At 41.6% G+C, this 15,232-nt stretch overlaps 2 protein-coding genes across 2 annotated transcripts; one reads left to right on the plus strand and one right to left on the minus strand.

The window, feature by feature from the left end:
- Positions 1 to 1,471: 1,471 nt before the first annotated feature.
- On the minus strand, positions 1,472 to 9,840 carry prdm4 (PR domain containing 4). Its single transcript, XM_061714190.1, has 11 exons — positions 9,476 to 9,840; positions 9,130 to 9,245; positions 7,780 to 7,968; positions 6,829 to 7,599; positions 6,536 to 6,685; positions 5,889 to 6,007; positions 5,704 to 5,789; positions 5,456 to 5,583; positions 4,107 to 4,652; positions 2,214 to 2,382; positions 1,472 to 2,095 (listed from the first exon to the last, which is right to left on the minus strand). The coding sequence occupies exons 2-11, from the start codon at positions 9,242 to 9,244 to the stop codon at positions 1,741 to 1,743; spliced, it is 2,628 nt and encodes an 875-aa protein (XP_061570174.1). The 5' UTR covers position 9,245; positions 9,476 to 9,840; the 3' UTR covers positions 1,472 to 1,740.
- Positions 9,841 to 10,993: 1,153 nt separating this feature from the next.
- LOC133423868 (achaete-scute homolog 4-like) lies at positions 10,994 to 11,800 on the plus strand. Its single transcript, XM_061714189.1, has 2 exons — positions 10,994 to 11,099; positions 11,193 to 11,800. Exon 2 carries the CDS (start codon positions 11,197 to 11,199, stop codon positions 11,725 to 11,727), a length of 531 nt encoding a protein of 176 aa, XP_061570173.1. The 5' UTR covers positions 10,994 to 11,099; positions 11,193 to 11,196; the 3' UTR covers positions 11,728 to 11,800.
- The last annotated feature ends 3,432 nt before the right edge of the window (positions 11,801 to 15,232 follow it).

Below are 15,232 nucleotides of genomic sequence, written 5' to 3' on the forward strand. Positions count from 1 at the left end.
TCAAAATGAAGCAAAGTGTTATCGTTGTTTTACATCAGGCTAAATATATCGGAAGAAAAGATGAAAGAGCAAAAGAGCTGTCGCACATGGAGATGGGCCAGTTGTGATGCTTTGATGTTTCACAGTCTGAGAGGTTGAATAATCTCATATGATGAATCAGGCAGCCAAGAAATGTAAGGACGTAAGTGCAGTTACTGGAAAAAAATAAGGAACTTCAACAAAGTGTCGGCAAAACAGAAAGAGCAAGAACATAAAGGAAAAGGAGTGGACTTGGTTAGTGTCATATCAGATAGGACTATTCTGGCCACCTTAATGCACTCGGGGGTCAATTACTCAGATTTGCTGCTTGTCTTAAGACTCAAACCCGGTGGAAATGTAAAAACATAAGACCCTAACATCCCGAGTGAGTTATGAGTCATGTCCATGAAATAATTAACAGACTTATTTCCTTTGTGAATGGAGAATTTTCATGACAAGGATGTTGAGTAAGAACAACCATTTATGCTGCAACATCTGTCAAGTTTTAAGGTATGTTTTTGTTTATAATAGGTAACCAATCAATAACAGCACTTTTGGATGTAAATGTTCATTTATTAAAATATTCAGTGAATATGATGAAGTTAGAACATCATTTTCAGATGTGGTACAATCGCATTAATGCCCAAATTCTGGTTCCCAAAAAACATGGCATCAATTTATGCATAAAAAAAGGAGTAAAAAAAAAATAAAGTTTTAATAAATAAAGAGTAAAAGCCTGGACTGCTTTGCTCTTACATACACAGATTTGCAATGGACAAATATAAATGCATATCAGCCATGTTTCTGAATGATTCAATGAAACATAATTAGTGATAAAATGAAACCACAACCTTAAAACAGAGCCTGGCACAGTGAAGAGCTGTAGAGAAACAGTAACATGTTTCCAAGTTGGTTTCCATGACAACAGTTAATACAGCAACACTGGTGAGATGAGAACCCATCCATTCATCTTCTTCCACTTATCCAAGGTCAGGTTGTGGGGGGGTCTCTCTGCGGCCACTTCGTCCTGCTCATCAGGGGGATCCCCAGGTGTTCCCAGGCCAGCTGAGAGACACAGTCCCTCCAGCATGTCCTGGGATTTCCCCGGGGTCTCCTCCCGGTGGGACATGTCCCCAACACCTCCCCAGGGAGGCGTCAAGGACGTGTCCTCACCAGATGCCTGAGCCATCTAATCTGGTTCTTCTCAAAGTGGAGGAGCACCATCTCTACTCTGAACCCCTCCTAGATGACTGAGCTTCTCACCCTGTCTCTAAGGGAAGCTAATTTCCGCCGCTTGTATCAGAGATCTCTTTCTTTCGGTCGCTACCTGCAGCTCGTGACCACAGGTGAGGGTAAGAACGTAGAATGACTGGTAAACTGAGAGTTTCACCGCGACGGATCGTTGCAGATTCGGCATCCCTGCGGACGCCGCACCGATCCGCTTAGCGCTCCGCCGCTACATTCTTCCCTCACTGGTGAACAAGACCCCGAAACTACAATTCCTCCACTTGAGGCAGTACGTGATTCCCAGTTTAATGTCTTGACCTGATGAGAAACTAAACATCCTTAAACAATCATAATCTACAAATGTGGCAGCTGAATTTTCTTTATCAAAGATATTTCAGTTATGTTTTCTTAAAGAAACATTTGGCAGATATAAGAGGTAAACATTGGTATTGTAGTAAAGCAAATAAATAAAACACCTAAAGAGGCGAAGTGTGATTAATGCGGGGGCGAGAGAGATTTTTCAGAGTTGTATCCTCCAACATCTAAACCGCAGTCTTCATCATTAGCTGAATCCATGAACCTCTCTCCTCCTCTTCTCCTCCTCCTTCCCACCCTGCCATCTTCCGCGTCCTCTTTGTCCTCCCCGTCCTGCTCCTTTCGAGAGTTCCTCTCCATCTTGGGCCCTTTGCAGATCTTGAGGTGACGGGTGAGGTGGTACTTGGTGAGGAAAGCTTTGTGGCACTTCTCGCAGATGAAGTCTCTGCGGCCCTCGTGAGAGTTCATGTGCTTCTTCAGGTGGTTGGTTTTCAGGAAGTTTTTGTTGCACTTTGGGCACTGAATCCGACGTTCACTGTTGGACCAGGAAATTAAAACAAACAAAAAATAAAATAAAAAATCAATTTAGCCGCCGTCATAACAGACCAGACGATGAATCCCACGGATTCTGCAAGAAGTAATGTTGTACGTACTGCGTGTGAGAGAACATGTGCTGCTTCAGGTCGTGTTTCCTGATGAACGCCCGCTCGCAGAGGTCGCACTTGAGTTTTTCTGCCCCGGTGTGGATGAGCATGTGTGAGGCCATGTGGGATTTCTGAGTGAACGACTTCTCACAAACCGTGCATTTGTAGTTTTTCTGACCTGTTTAGAAAAAAATATACATCAAACATTTAAAAGGAAGCAGGGAGACACCTCTGTGGGAAATCTGGAGTTGCAGCTGAAGAAGATTCAGCATATTTGTCAGCAGTTTCTTTCTTTCAATCACTGCAATCACAGTTTGTGACCATAGCTGGGAGTAGGACCGGGGATTAAACATTCCCATTTGTACCCCAGGCGTCCTGAAACCCACTAACGAACATCAGCCTGAGATCCTTAACCTCCTGCATTTGAGGTACTCAGGTTGAGGACAAACCCCCAGAGGCTTCTGCAGTCCTATGAGATTATAACATCTCACACTGTGCGGCTTGGATCTGTCATCTTTGGTAAGACATCAAGAACGATGTACAGGGGTGTGACGATCCCCCTTGTGTCACAGCTACAACCTGATGCAGCCGGATGTAGATGGCATCATCACCATGTGGAGCGGTAAGTACATCAAAAGTGAAACTGATCCACTCTGTAGCTGCTTTTATATGTACTGAAAATGCTTAAAATATAACTGGTGAAGAAGAACGAGTTCCTAGTCATGACTCTGGAGAAGAAAGCAACTTTGGATGTCAGTTTTGCAAAGACAGCATGTAGTATACCATGATGTGTCTCAGGCTGAAAATACATAATGTCTGCGACATCTTACAACTTACATGTGTCGACTTCTGTTAACGCAACTGTGCTGCGTCGCATTAATATTTCATTCAAAGTTCCATTTTAATCAGCTCGTCAGCAGACGGAGTTGTAGGATAGCATGCACGGTCAGAAAATGAAATCATGTAGTCTTTAGTCGCACGGCCAGTGTGAAGGTGGTCGTGGCATCACTCATACTGCAAGACGTGAGACAGCTGATTTGGATCTGCAACAACAGCCATCTTTCGTCTGAGATGGCTATAAATTGTGCAGTGTGTGGGAGACTCAGGACATGTCAGGGAACTGCACAAGTAAGAGATGGAGGTCATGGTTTAATGATGCCCAGAGAAACAAATAAAAAAAAACAGACAAGGAATCTTGAGGTCACAAAACCACTCCCTTTTCAACTGTGGCTATGCCTAAAATTTCTGTTCATTAGAGCTGATCAGAGTCAGTGATGAAAGGCAATTTGATATTTTCCTCAATTAGATGAGCCCTAAAAAAAAAAAAACATGTTCACGTCAGATCGAAAACTCAGGAGCTTTTTCAGCCATGTAGGATTTAGTGACATTGAATTGCAAACTGAAATGATTTCAACCACACCCACCTCCAATCTTTCTCCAACTGAAATGTCAAAACTGCTAAAAGCTTGTTTTTAAGCCACCAGTTATTTCCTCCCCTTTGAGCTGAGACAGTACAATGAACCGAGGACAAGGGAACTCCCATGAATATTTTTCTTCCCAAATATATAAACTATGTATTTGATGTATTTGAGACGGCCTGCAGGGAACAATCTATCTTTGTATTTTTTTAATTGGCTTGTGTGTTTTTTTTTTAATCCTATTAATGGTGAAAAACACATAATTACTGAGCATTTCCTCCTCGGCGTTGCAATGAAGCAACACATTATCAGCTGGGTTTAACAAACCAAACATGAGATATGGCAGCATTTGCTGTGAGTAGCATCTGTGTCACTTTTAAGCAATAACTGCTTCATTTAATTGAAAAAAAGTCTAAATATGTAATATTAGTGAACGGAGATAAGTTTTATGTGTGAATCAACAGCAGGAGAAAGACTTTAATACCTGTGTGAATCTTGAGGTGCATCCTGAGGTTGCTGGGATCGCTGAAGGCTTTGCTGCAGTATTCACACTTGTGTGGTTTCATCCCCACGTGTCCCATGAAGTGCATGTTGAGCTTAGTGGATGTAATAAAAGCCCGGGAGCACATGTTACACTTGAATTTCTTCTCCCGCGTGTGTCCCTGACCTTTAGCTCTGGCGGTGCTGCTGTTAGAGTTCCTATTACTGCTGCCGTCACCGTTGGTTTGCCCTGCAGCGTGGGGATTGCAGGGCCACGGAGACGAGGAGGAGCTCGAGGTTCCGTTGGTCAGTTTTTCGTCCTGGTGAACGTGCTGCGGCTGCTGCGGCTGCTGCTCCTGCTGCTGCTGCTGCTGCTGCTGTGGCGGCTGCTGCTGAGAGTGGTCCTGCTGCGACGGGCTGTGGCTGTGTGGAGGCTGCTGGGTATGGCTGTGGTTGCTGTTATGGCTGCTCAGATGTGATTTGAGCTCTGAGAAGGAGGAGCACTCCTTGCCACACTGGCAGATCTGGCCCTCGGGGACCTGAGGCACACCTGAAGGAGGACGAAAGCATCACAGCATGGTCATCATTAGGAATGGACGATATTTTACCGTTCACGATATACCGTCAAAAAAATTCCCCACGGTAAGAATTTGTCATCTCCCGGTAAAAACGATAAATTCCCGTTGATGACGTTTTTGTGTAACAAACATGGCGGAAGGTGGATCTGAGAGCGAGGAGCTCGTTGTTAAACGAGGCTCCAGCTCCGTTATCTGGAACTGGTTTGGATTTAAAAAGAGTGACGAGGAGCAAACATCATCTATTATATGCAGAGTCTGCAAAAAAACTGAGTGCAAAGGATGGCAATATTGTTTCTTTATTTATCAGGTTGTATTTTCTTCTACTTTGTGATTTTATAAGCTAAGAAAACTTGAAGGACAATGGTACTTTTGCTGTTTGCACTGTTATCCCACTGTTTAAGCCATACAGTTTGAATAAATGTTGAATCTGTTCTCACATTTCAAACTTGTTTAATTTGAGTCATTACAGTTTTGCAGTACAGGTGGACTCATTTAATTGGTTTTTATCAATTTAATTTAATTTGTGTAGTTTAGTAGCATTTAGTATTCTTTTAGAGCAGTGTTTTGGGGGCTCCAAAGACTGAATGTGGTGATAGATTTATAGTTAAAAAGGTGGAGTTGAATTGGCATTTTTTTTTTTTTTTAATCGTCATTTTTATCGTTATCGGGATAAATGCCAGAAATTATCGTGATACATTTTTTAGTCCATACCACCCATCCCTAGTCATCATCAATTCATGAGAATCCATTTGATCAACGGGTCATCAACGCTCACCCATCAGCCTGCAGTAGTCTCGGCTGTAGTAGAAGAGTAGCTCCTGGTCTGGGTGGATCTCTGAGGTTGTGCAGAAGAACAGCTTCCCGTTGGCAAGATACGCCACCAGATTCTGCTCTTCATGGGTCCTAAATACATCAACACACAGACCAACAGTAAGCGGCTTCACATTTCATATTTACACGTTATTTTCCTTCTCTGTGCTCTGACTAATGAATCCACTCATCATCCGTGCCTTGGTTTCATACCTCGCCTTCCGGACAAACATCATCCAGTTGCATTCATTCTCATCCGTTGTCACAATGCAGAACTCCAACACATTGTTGTGGTACATCTGTGACCAAAACAACAAGAATAAACATTTTCCCATCTTTTATGTTGTTCTAATAAGCATGTTTTTTTGCACTCATGTCGACAATCCAACACCACGGACCTTCCATATCTGAGGTGTGTCTTTTTCTGGCCAGTCAGAGAGATCCACGTTGCTACAATGCTGCCCCACCATTGGTCCAAAGCAGGTCCTCGGGGGAATTATGTCCCGTGCAAAAACTCCTAAGAGTTGAGAGGCACATTATGTATAATAAGACGAAGAAACCCGCACTTAATGTAGCTTTAATGTGGCTTCATCAAGGCAGACAATGAATAAAAACTGAATAGGAAGTTCATCACACTTGTACAAAGCTTTTTATTTTTGTCTACTTTCTCTGAAGCCCTTTGCAATATTTCTCATTCACACACAATCAAACAGCTATTAAAGAAAATTATATATGTATATATCGGTTCCATTACATGGCACTTTGTTTTTACAATCACACGTGAATGAGGACATTGTGGGTAATGTGGGGGTTCAATGTTTTGCCCAAGATCATGCTGACAACTAGAAAAACGAAAGATCAACAGACCGAACTCCACAATGACCCCTCAAACACCTCATCCACAGATATCCACAAAGTTAAATAGTTATCATTTAAGTTCTCTCTAAAACAAAATCAAAACCCGAACCTATAGAATAATTAACCCAGGTCTGCTGCAATGACACCCCCCAAAAAAACTAAACCAAAAAAACAAACATCATTTTACCAAGCGGTTCATCTGCCACGGAGATGCGCAGACACAGTGGACGTGGCAAAGAGAGACGAGCCCTGGTTTGGATTGGCGTGTCAGGGACAAACGTGACGGGGCCGTGCTCTGGACAGTCTGACGTATACGAGCGCTCACATAACGTGCACCCTAAGAGGGAAAAAAGTTAGTACCTGGAGGTGAACACTTTGATCTTTACAACACATTATTATTATGTTTCACATTTGCAGCATAGCAAGTTAGTTCCCAACAATAAATATTTCTTAGTTCTAAATTGTAACTCCCAGACTCACAGATGTTGTAGGCCGTGACCATGTTCTCCTTGTTGGTAGCAGAGTCCTCCAACTGTAGGGTGGAATTGACCAGCACCAGGTTGTTTTCGGGCCCCAGAGACACCTCTGCTGTGATTGGTGATACGTTAACGGCCTCCAGGCCCATCCCAGAGTGTCCATGGAGAGACACTGGCTCCAGCTGACTCTGGCTGGCCATGGAGCCGGTCAGAACCACACTCACAACACCTGAGTTCATTTCCCCATTCGTGTGCAGCTGCTCCCCGAGTCCTCCTGCTCCTCCTCCACCAGAACTGCCCACTCTCCCCCCTATATGATCCGGTTCCATTACCACGGGCAGCTCGAGCCCGGCTGGTCCGTGGAGGGGCATAACTCCCCCGGAAGAGTCCACCCCCGTCAGGCTCTCGTGAGGCTGAGGCTGCCTCCCCCCCCCGAGCTGCTGCTGGGTGTCCGACACCGCCACCACCCCAACTCCATCCATGCTGGCCAGCTCCTCCCCCATGCGGTCGGGGGACATGGGGCTGCTGACCCGCGACTCCATGGCTAACCCTGTAGAGTCCAGCTCGTGAGGGCCAGCCTGGTGGAGGTCTCCCTGGCCGTTGACCTGCCTGGAGTCCATGGGCACCAGGCCCTGCTCCAACGGGCCCCCGGGGCCACTGTACGGGTCCAGACCAGAGGGATTGTTGCTGGAAACAGACAGGGTCCCGTCCATGTTCAGGCTGCTGGGGTGAATGTACTGAGGGGGTGGACGGTCCGCCAAGTAGGAGAGAATTCCTGCAGAGTATTGAAACAATGAGCAATGAGGCTGCTTGGTTAAAATGTAAAATGACCAATCATCATCTATTACCTCGTTACACCAATTAAAGAATGAATTCAAATAAGTCTGATATTTCTAAAACATGATGCGAGGGCTTTGCTGCGATTAATGTATCCAACAAACAAATGTGAACCCACCTGGCAGAATGTGACGGAAGTAACTGCTCTCCAGATGTGGGTATGGAGGCGGTGGCAGGGAGTAGTTCCTCTCTGGTAGGCCACACATCACTCCTCTGTCACTCAGGGGACCCATGGGCAGCATCAGAGACAGAGCAGAAGGGAGGGAACCGAGGGACGGACCCAAACTGGGGATAGCCACGGGCATGCCTGAAACCATCAAGCCAGTGAACATGTTAAAAAGCGGTGGAGTCTGTGAGTATAACAAGAAAACTAGCAGAAGGTAGAGGAAGCTGTGGTGGACAGGATAGCCCTCCAGTTAACATGGAGACAGATTATTATTACCTTTATAACCAGATGATTAACCGAGCGATAACAGTTTGTTTGTTTATTTCGGTCATTTCCAAAATCAGAATTCAAATACAAAAGAAATGAAAGAAAAGAAAACAACAAATAAGCATGAAGTTAATGCTAATATAGCATTAGACCAAAATATATAAACAAAACAAGACCGAAAAGGTGTAGGCTGAAGCTTAGCTTAGCTACCCTGTTTATAATCAATTTATCTCAGCTCCTACGTATACCGATACAGAGCAGTAAATGAATTAAAAGAACATTTCATATACTTTTTGTATATCGAAAACATTCAATATACTGCATAGACCTATTATATATTGAAGTTCTTCTGACACTTACATAAACTCATACAATATGATCATACTTCATGTAAATTAAGATTACAGTAAATGTAATCTTTTGAATATGGCATTTATACATGTCGGCTACACAAATCAGCATATTCAACACAACTCAACAGAAGGTTGCGGTTCTGTTAGCCTACATTCACACTACCAGACTAACCTGATCTATATTCAATATACAGGACTGTCTCAGAAAATTTGAATATTGTGATAAAGTCTTTTATTTTCTTTAATGCAAAAATGTCATACATTCTGGATTCATTACAAATCAACTGAAATATTGCAAGCCTTTTATTATTTTAATATTCCTGATCATGGTTTACAGCTTAAGAAAACTCAAATATCCTATCTCAAAAAATTTGAATATTCTGGGAATCTTAATCTTAAACTGTAAACCATAATCAGCAATATTAAAATAATAAAAGGCTTGCAATATTTCAGTTGATTTGTAATGAATCCAGAATGTATGACATTTTTGTTTTTTTTAAATTGCATTACAGGAAATAAAGAACTTTATCACAATATTCTAATTTTCTGAGACAGTCCTGTACACTTAAATCTGATCCCCAGTTCCAACCATGAGTGAGAGTTCATGGGATTCCTTGTGTTCAGGTGTAATCAGTTCCCAAAGTTGCACAAAAGCAAAGCCCGGCTGGCTGTGTCGTCGTACCTGGAGTGGGAATGGGGTTGTGAGTGGGAGACGTGGGCAGCCCCAGGTGGCCGGCGCTGACCGAAGGCACGCTGAGCTGGTCCATGCCCACAGGACTCAGGTTCATGTCGTTCATCCTGGAGAAACAGAGACCAGTCAACCAACAGCAGAGCCAGATAAAACCACACTCACACAGTACATCAATGTTTAAATACGACTAGAATATGTTTCAGTGGTGTTATTCTGAGTATATCTTGGCTGTGATCACGTAAAAACTACAAATAACATTATAAGGTAACAGTAAAGTGCGTGTTAAGGTGAAACACTCGAGGAAACAAACAGGTGCGATTTGAACCCAAAGACTCACCTGAATCCAGCAGATGAGGTCCCTTAAAATAACCGTATGCTGCTGCTACATCCGATATTTTACAAAATACACCTGGTTTTGAATAACTCTAAATGCCACAAGCAAAAAAACTCTCATTTATGCAGCGAAAAAAAGTAATTTTACATCAAAACAACTGACTTTCAACGAGCTAGCTCATTAGCGAAAATTGTCAACATGCGACTCTTTGTGTCCATAAATTGACTAAACCGATTAGGTTTACGTGTTTCGGCTCCATATGTTCACGGATACGTCTCGACACGAGAGAAATAGGTTCTTGCTTTCACAGAAACGGACTATTCGGGGTAAAAAAGTAACACAACAACAAAACACCTCCCCAGAGAGAGCAGCCATGACAGCAACACTGGCCGTGCGCGCATGCGCAGAGGCACTTAAAGGCGTAGGGATATTTGGTTGATCTCAGGTCAGTTTTTGAAGAAAATAGTCCTTCAAAAAAACACCCAAACAGCTGTGCCATCAAATGGCAAGTGGTAAAACACACACCCACGATACACAACAATGACTATACACACTGACTGGACACTTTATTATGTACACTTGTTCAAATGCTTACAATTTATATAATCTGATCAGCCTAATCAGCCTGATAAGATATTGTTTTTTTTCTCCACTATGGAAGTGCAGAAATGCAGAAATGTTTCTTGTGTGTAAATATTGTTCTTTGAACTATTTTGTGTATCTGTTGAGTGTTATAAAGGGATATGTTAATATGAACCTGACTTGTCCTCCACAGGGAAACTGTTCTCCTCAAAGATGACATTAATCTTCTTTCATCAATGTGCATTTTGAAGTCAACTGGTGAAACCTAATAAACCAAAGCCTTTGTTCATGCGCGGTTTCAGAGCCGTGAACATCCCATGTTTAAGTCAAGGTTAGAGGGTTCATGTTGTGAAATAAAACAGGTTTTTGTTTATAACAGCATGTATTTGTGTATCTCATGCAACCACAAACTCAAAAACTCTGATATAAACAACCCTGGACTCCTTGGTTTGAATTCAGTGAGCAGTTCAGATTTTATGAAGGAGGTACAGGTGAGGTGCTGAATCTGCCCCCTAAAACCGTTTGCTATGAGCAAGAGCTGTAAAGACATAAAAGAAAATGACGCTCTTGAACTGTATCACTGGTATAGTGATATTTTGACCAAAGTCTGTCACAGACATTTTATGAAGACCTCAGAAACATACTTTAGGCACATACTTTATTTTTCGTTTGGCACTAGTAGTAACATTAAAAATGTGATCTGAAAATTGGACTTTTCATTCTTAAACATAAACAATAAAGATAGTGTTTTCTTTGTTTTGGTTGTGTGTGTGATGAGCTTCAGGGTGTCAAGGAAGAAAGAAAGCGTTCTGTAAACAGTGTTATCTTGATGAGAAAGCTACTTCATCTCCGCCCAGGTCCAGGTCACTCCCACCCCGTGGAGGTGTTGGCCTCAAACCTCCGGGCACTGGCAGCACATATAAAATGTCATTGTTTGAATCCAATCGTGGCATTTCCGAGGATCATAGTCCACTAAAACGTGGCGGGGTTCAAAAGACGACTTTTGCACAAACACGTGAGATGACTGCAAGGAAACTCTGACAGGGTGGGTCGATATTGGTCATTTGGAATAAAATCAATTGGAGAAGTTTTCTGTATTTTTCTGTTAAATCAGATTTTTTTTCTCTTATACTTTTAGAAATATGTCCTGCTATCGCAGTAAGGAGTTAATGGATGTTGCATTTGTGCCTCCCTTGGGTTTCCACCGGCTCTCCAAGGAGGACAGTGCGCGCTATGACGCGCTGCAGTTCGGGCTGCCGTTCGAGCTGAGCTCCGCGTACCTGGAGCCCGTCCACGTCCACGGACACGCGTTCCCCTGCAGACGGCTGTCCTGCTTCCCCTTCCACGCTCCCCACGCCGTCTTCGACTACGCCTTCGAGCCTGCGTTCATCCAGAAGAGGAACGAGCGGGAGCGGCACCGGGTGCGCTGCGTAAACGAGGGCTACGCGCGTCTCCGCGAGCACCTGCCACAGGAGTTTGAGGACAAGCGGCTCAGCAAGGTGGAGACGCTGCGAGCCGCCATTGACTATATCAAGCACCTGCAGAGCCTGCTGGACCTGGACCACTCATCCGGGAGGAAGCTGTCGCTGGGAGACGCGCACAGGAGGATGATGGAGAGCAGTGATGGAGAATCCCCAACCAGCTGCATGTCCATCACATGTGCAGATCATTGATGCAAACCGATTACAAGACAATTGAAGGCAACTTACTTTTTTTATTGTAAGAATGAATTTAAAAAGAAAACTCCCGCACTGGCCTCACACCTTCTTCTCACCGTACACTTGTTTATTATAGGCCAACGTTTCGGTCACCTTTTTCAAGGCATCAAGCATCGGAAAAAGAGCTTATTAGGCTACAGTATAGGCTTATTCTAAGATGTTCTCTTTATGATAAGTTTTGATGTTCTTTGTGTTTTTTTCTTTAAACTTTATTTTTAAATATTTTTATATTTTTGACATTACAAGTAAAATGTAACAATGACATAAAATTAAAAGCAAAGCAAAATAAAAGAAAGAAAAATAACAAAAGTGCACAGATTGTAACAGCAGGTCAGGTCAGTGTGCCACTCTGAAATCAACAGTAAAGGAAAAGCCACATAGCAAGCATTGGAAGTTCACCTCCATCAAAAGTCCCAAACATAAAGTCCCCGGCTATCAGTTACACATACATATATACCGACAGAGAGGGATGTGAAGAACCTGTTTATCTTCATAAACCTCACATTCTCACAAAGATGTACACACAACTCCACACCCTCTTCTTCACCCATCAAAATAAGATGACCACTTCCACCAGTAAGTATTAAATTTACCCATATTGAGGTTCAAGGAGAAGGTTATTTTTTCCATGGTATATATTTCATTCATAATTCCTGTCCAATACTTTGTGTTTTTACAGTAGGCCTATATTCATCCTCCCTATTTTTTATACTGTATGAGATCAGAACACTTAGATGGGATTATTGCTGTGTGACTCTCTTCCCTCACTGTAAATATTTTAAATTGATTGCAACCAAGATTGACACATCAGGTATAATCATACTCCCTTTCTAACGATTATACTTTTGGATTCTATAATCATTGATTGATGTATTTAATACGTACACTGGGTGTTGTCTCCGTTTCCCTGTGTTTTGGTGATGCTTACTGACTGCACTATGTAACCTTGTTTGAATGAGCTCAGGTGTTTGTTATGAATGATCATGTGGCGGGGCCTGATTGGATCACATATGCCTACCAGCCTTTAATAGACAAGCTCTTTTTCCGATCTGCTTGATGCCTTGAAAAAGGTCTATGACCGAAACGTCAGCCTAATAAATAAGTGTACAGTGAGAAGAAGGTGTGCGGTTTTCTTTTTATATTTGGCTGCAGCTTTCCTCCTCGGTCCGACGCACCTTTCTGCAAATCCGGTGTGCAAAAAGTTTCTACTTCGGATTGTAAGGATGAATAAAATATACAAAAAAAAGGAGCAAAGCATGGCAGGTTTGATATAGTTGATGCTTTTATTCTCCACACTGAACATTGAGAATAAATATCAGTGAGGACAAACAATGATTGTTACATCCATCAGTGAAAACGGCACTGGAACTGTATTTACAGTATCAACGTTTTAATGGCAGTCTTTTAAGATGAACATACAAAGTACAGGAGCCCAGCTCTCTTAAACAAAACGGAAGTATTACCGTAAGTAATTACTGCAGACAAATACAGAACAATCTCCTTCAAAGGAGTTAAATCTGAGTCAGTCAAAAAATAAATAAATGATACTTAAGATGTACTTTAACCTTATTAGCCTGACAAATGAAATAGTGCAGAAGATTGTCTTTATCTAACTGTTTACATCATGAACACTCAATTTTGTATTGTTTTAAACTATTTTTCTATTACTATGAATACATTGGATAATTGTACCTATTTTATTTATTTTTGTAATGAATAAAACTTGCAAAACTTACAATGTATTTTATATTTTGTGGGAGTTCCAGAGGCCTCAAGAAAATCATAACAAATCCAGCATTATCAGGTAAACATGTTACTGCAAGTGTTTCCACACAACTGTATTATTGTTAAGATATTTTTGAATACTTTACTTTCCTGACTCCATATTAAATAATAAAAAAGTAAACATAATTATTTAAAGCAGCTGTCTGGAAATACATTTTCTTTTTTTACTAAATGTTCAGTTTTACTTTTTTTTTTTTAACTTTTTTTTCTTTGAGAGAGAGACACCAAATACGGACTTTAGGGACCTTTGTTCTTAATATTGTGTAGTTTTAGTTTTTGTATCTGTATTTGTATGTGACTTATTATATGCCTTCTGCTTAAAGCAGCTCAAAGCAGTTCCCTGGTTGGAATAAATCTGCTCTGGTTGATAAGTGGATCTCTTTGCATGAAATTAAAATATTAAGAAATCGAACTAAAACTTAAAAAAAGAAAACTATTATGATTCTGACAGGTTAAAAGTCATTGTTTGAAATGAACTCATTCTCTTTGAAGGTTATAAATTCAGCAAACACAGAGTCATGTGGCTCATGGAAGGCTGGCAGATTGATGCCCGGTGTCAAAGTGACTGAGCGGTCAAGGGAGGCATCCAGCGTAAAAACTAACAATAGAACACAATTATCTGTTGTGGTGAAGAAAAACAACAAAAAACATTGACATGTTTTCAGTCAAATTCAATGTCTAAACTGATGCTAATACATGTTCCCAACCCAGTGTGAGGAACCAGAAATAGATGCTCAGCTATTTTTAGGGCATGCATTTGTTTCACTGAGCAACTGGAGATTAAATCCTGTCTGTCTGAACCCTGTTAATGGTCTATGGTTAAAATCACAAACCTACTGCAATTAAATCTTTAAGGTTCTACCAATCATCTTTTTATATTCTTGGTAACTTGGCATGTAGCGGGGGAGGGCCCCGTTTGTTTTAGTGGTTTAATTTACATTTACTTTATGCCTTTAATGCTGGATAGGTTACATTTGATACAGGCATTTCTGAGTCCTCTGTATCAGTAAAAGTAAAAAAAAAAAGTTTTATTATTGAAACAATTGAAAAAAAAAGCAAATTAAATTAGGAAAACATATAATTACACAATGCATTCATACTAATTCAAAAAGTTAGCATTTTGAAACTGTTAGAAAAAATTGGGGTTGTTTTTGATTTGAATATAGGCCAAAAATGAAAAGAAACAGGTTTCTGTGTATTGTTCCATATGTCAGGCATTAAAGGGTTAAATTATAGTTGGCCTGAGTGTAAATGGCATTAAGAAACCTGCAACATCTACTCAGTTTTTTTGTATTTTTGTCAGTTGCCTTGCTGCTCTTCAAAGACGCCCTTCTTGATGATCTCCGGGGTTTTGGGAAGCGTTGTTTTTTCCCCTAATAGCTTCAGGAATGTATTTATCAGGGAGCCCTCAGCCCCATTACAGCCAGAACCAGAAACAAGCCCCTCCGCCTTTCCGCTATCCTGCATGGAAACAAAAAACAAAGTCATTTTTTATTCTCAACAAACTCAACAACCACAAACAAAAATGAAAAAAAAAAAAATACATATTGTGTTGAATACATAAAGGGGATTTTGAAAGAGCAGCAGGGTGCAGCTCTAGTGAACCGCGCTGGTATGGATGAACAGCATTGACAACCATAAAGGCATGACAGTCCCCTCTGAGGGCGCTTGGCAA

This window comes from Cololabis saira, chromosome 23 (genome assembly GCF_033807715.1).
Source record: "Cololabis saira isolate AMF1-May2022 chromosome 23, fColSai1.1, whole genome shotgun sequence".
Classification (NCBI taxonomy): domain Eukaryota; kingdom Metazoa; phylum Chordata; class Actinopteri; order Beloniformes; family Belonidae; genus Cololabis; species Cololabis saira.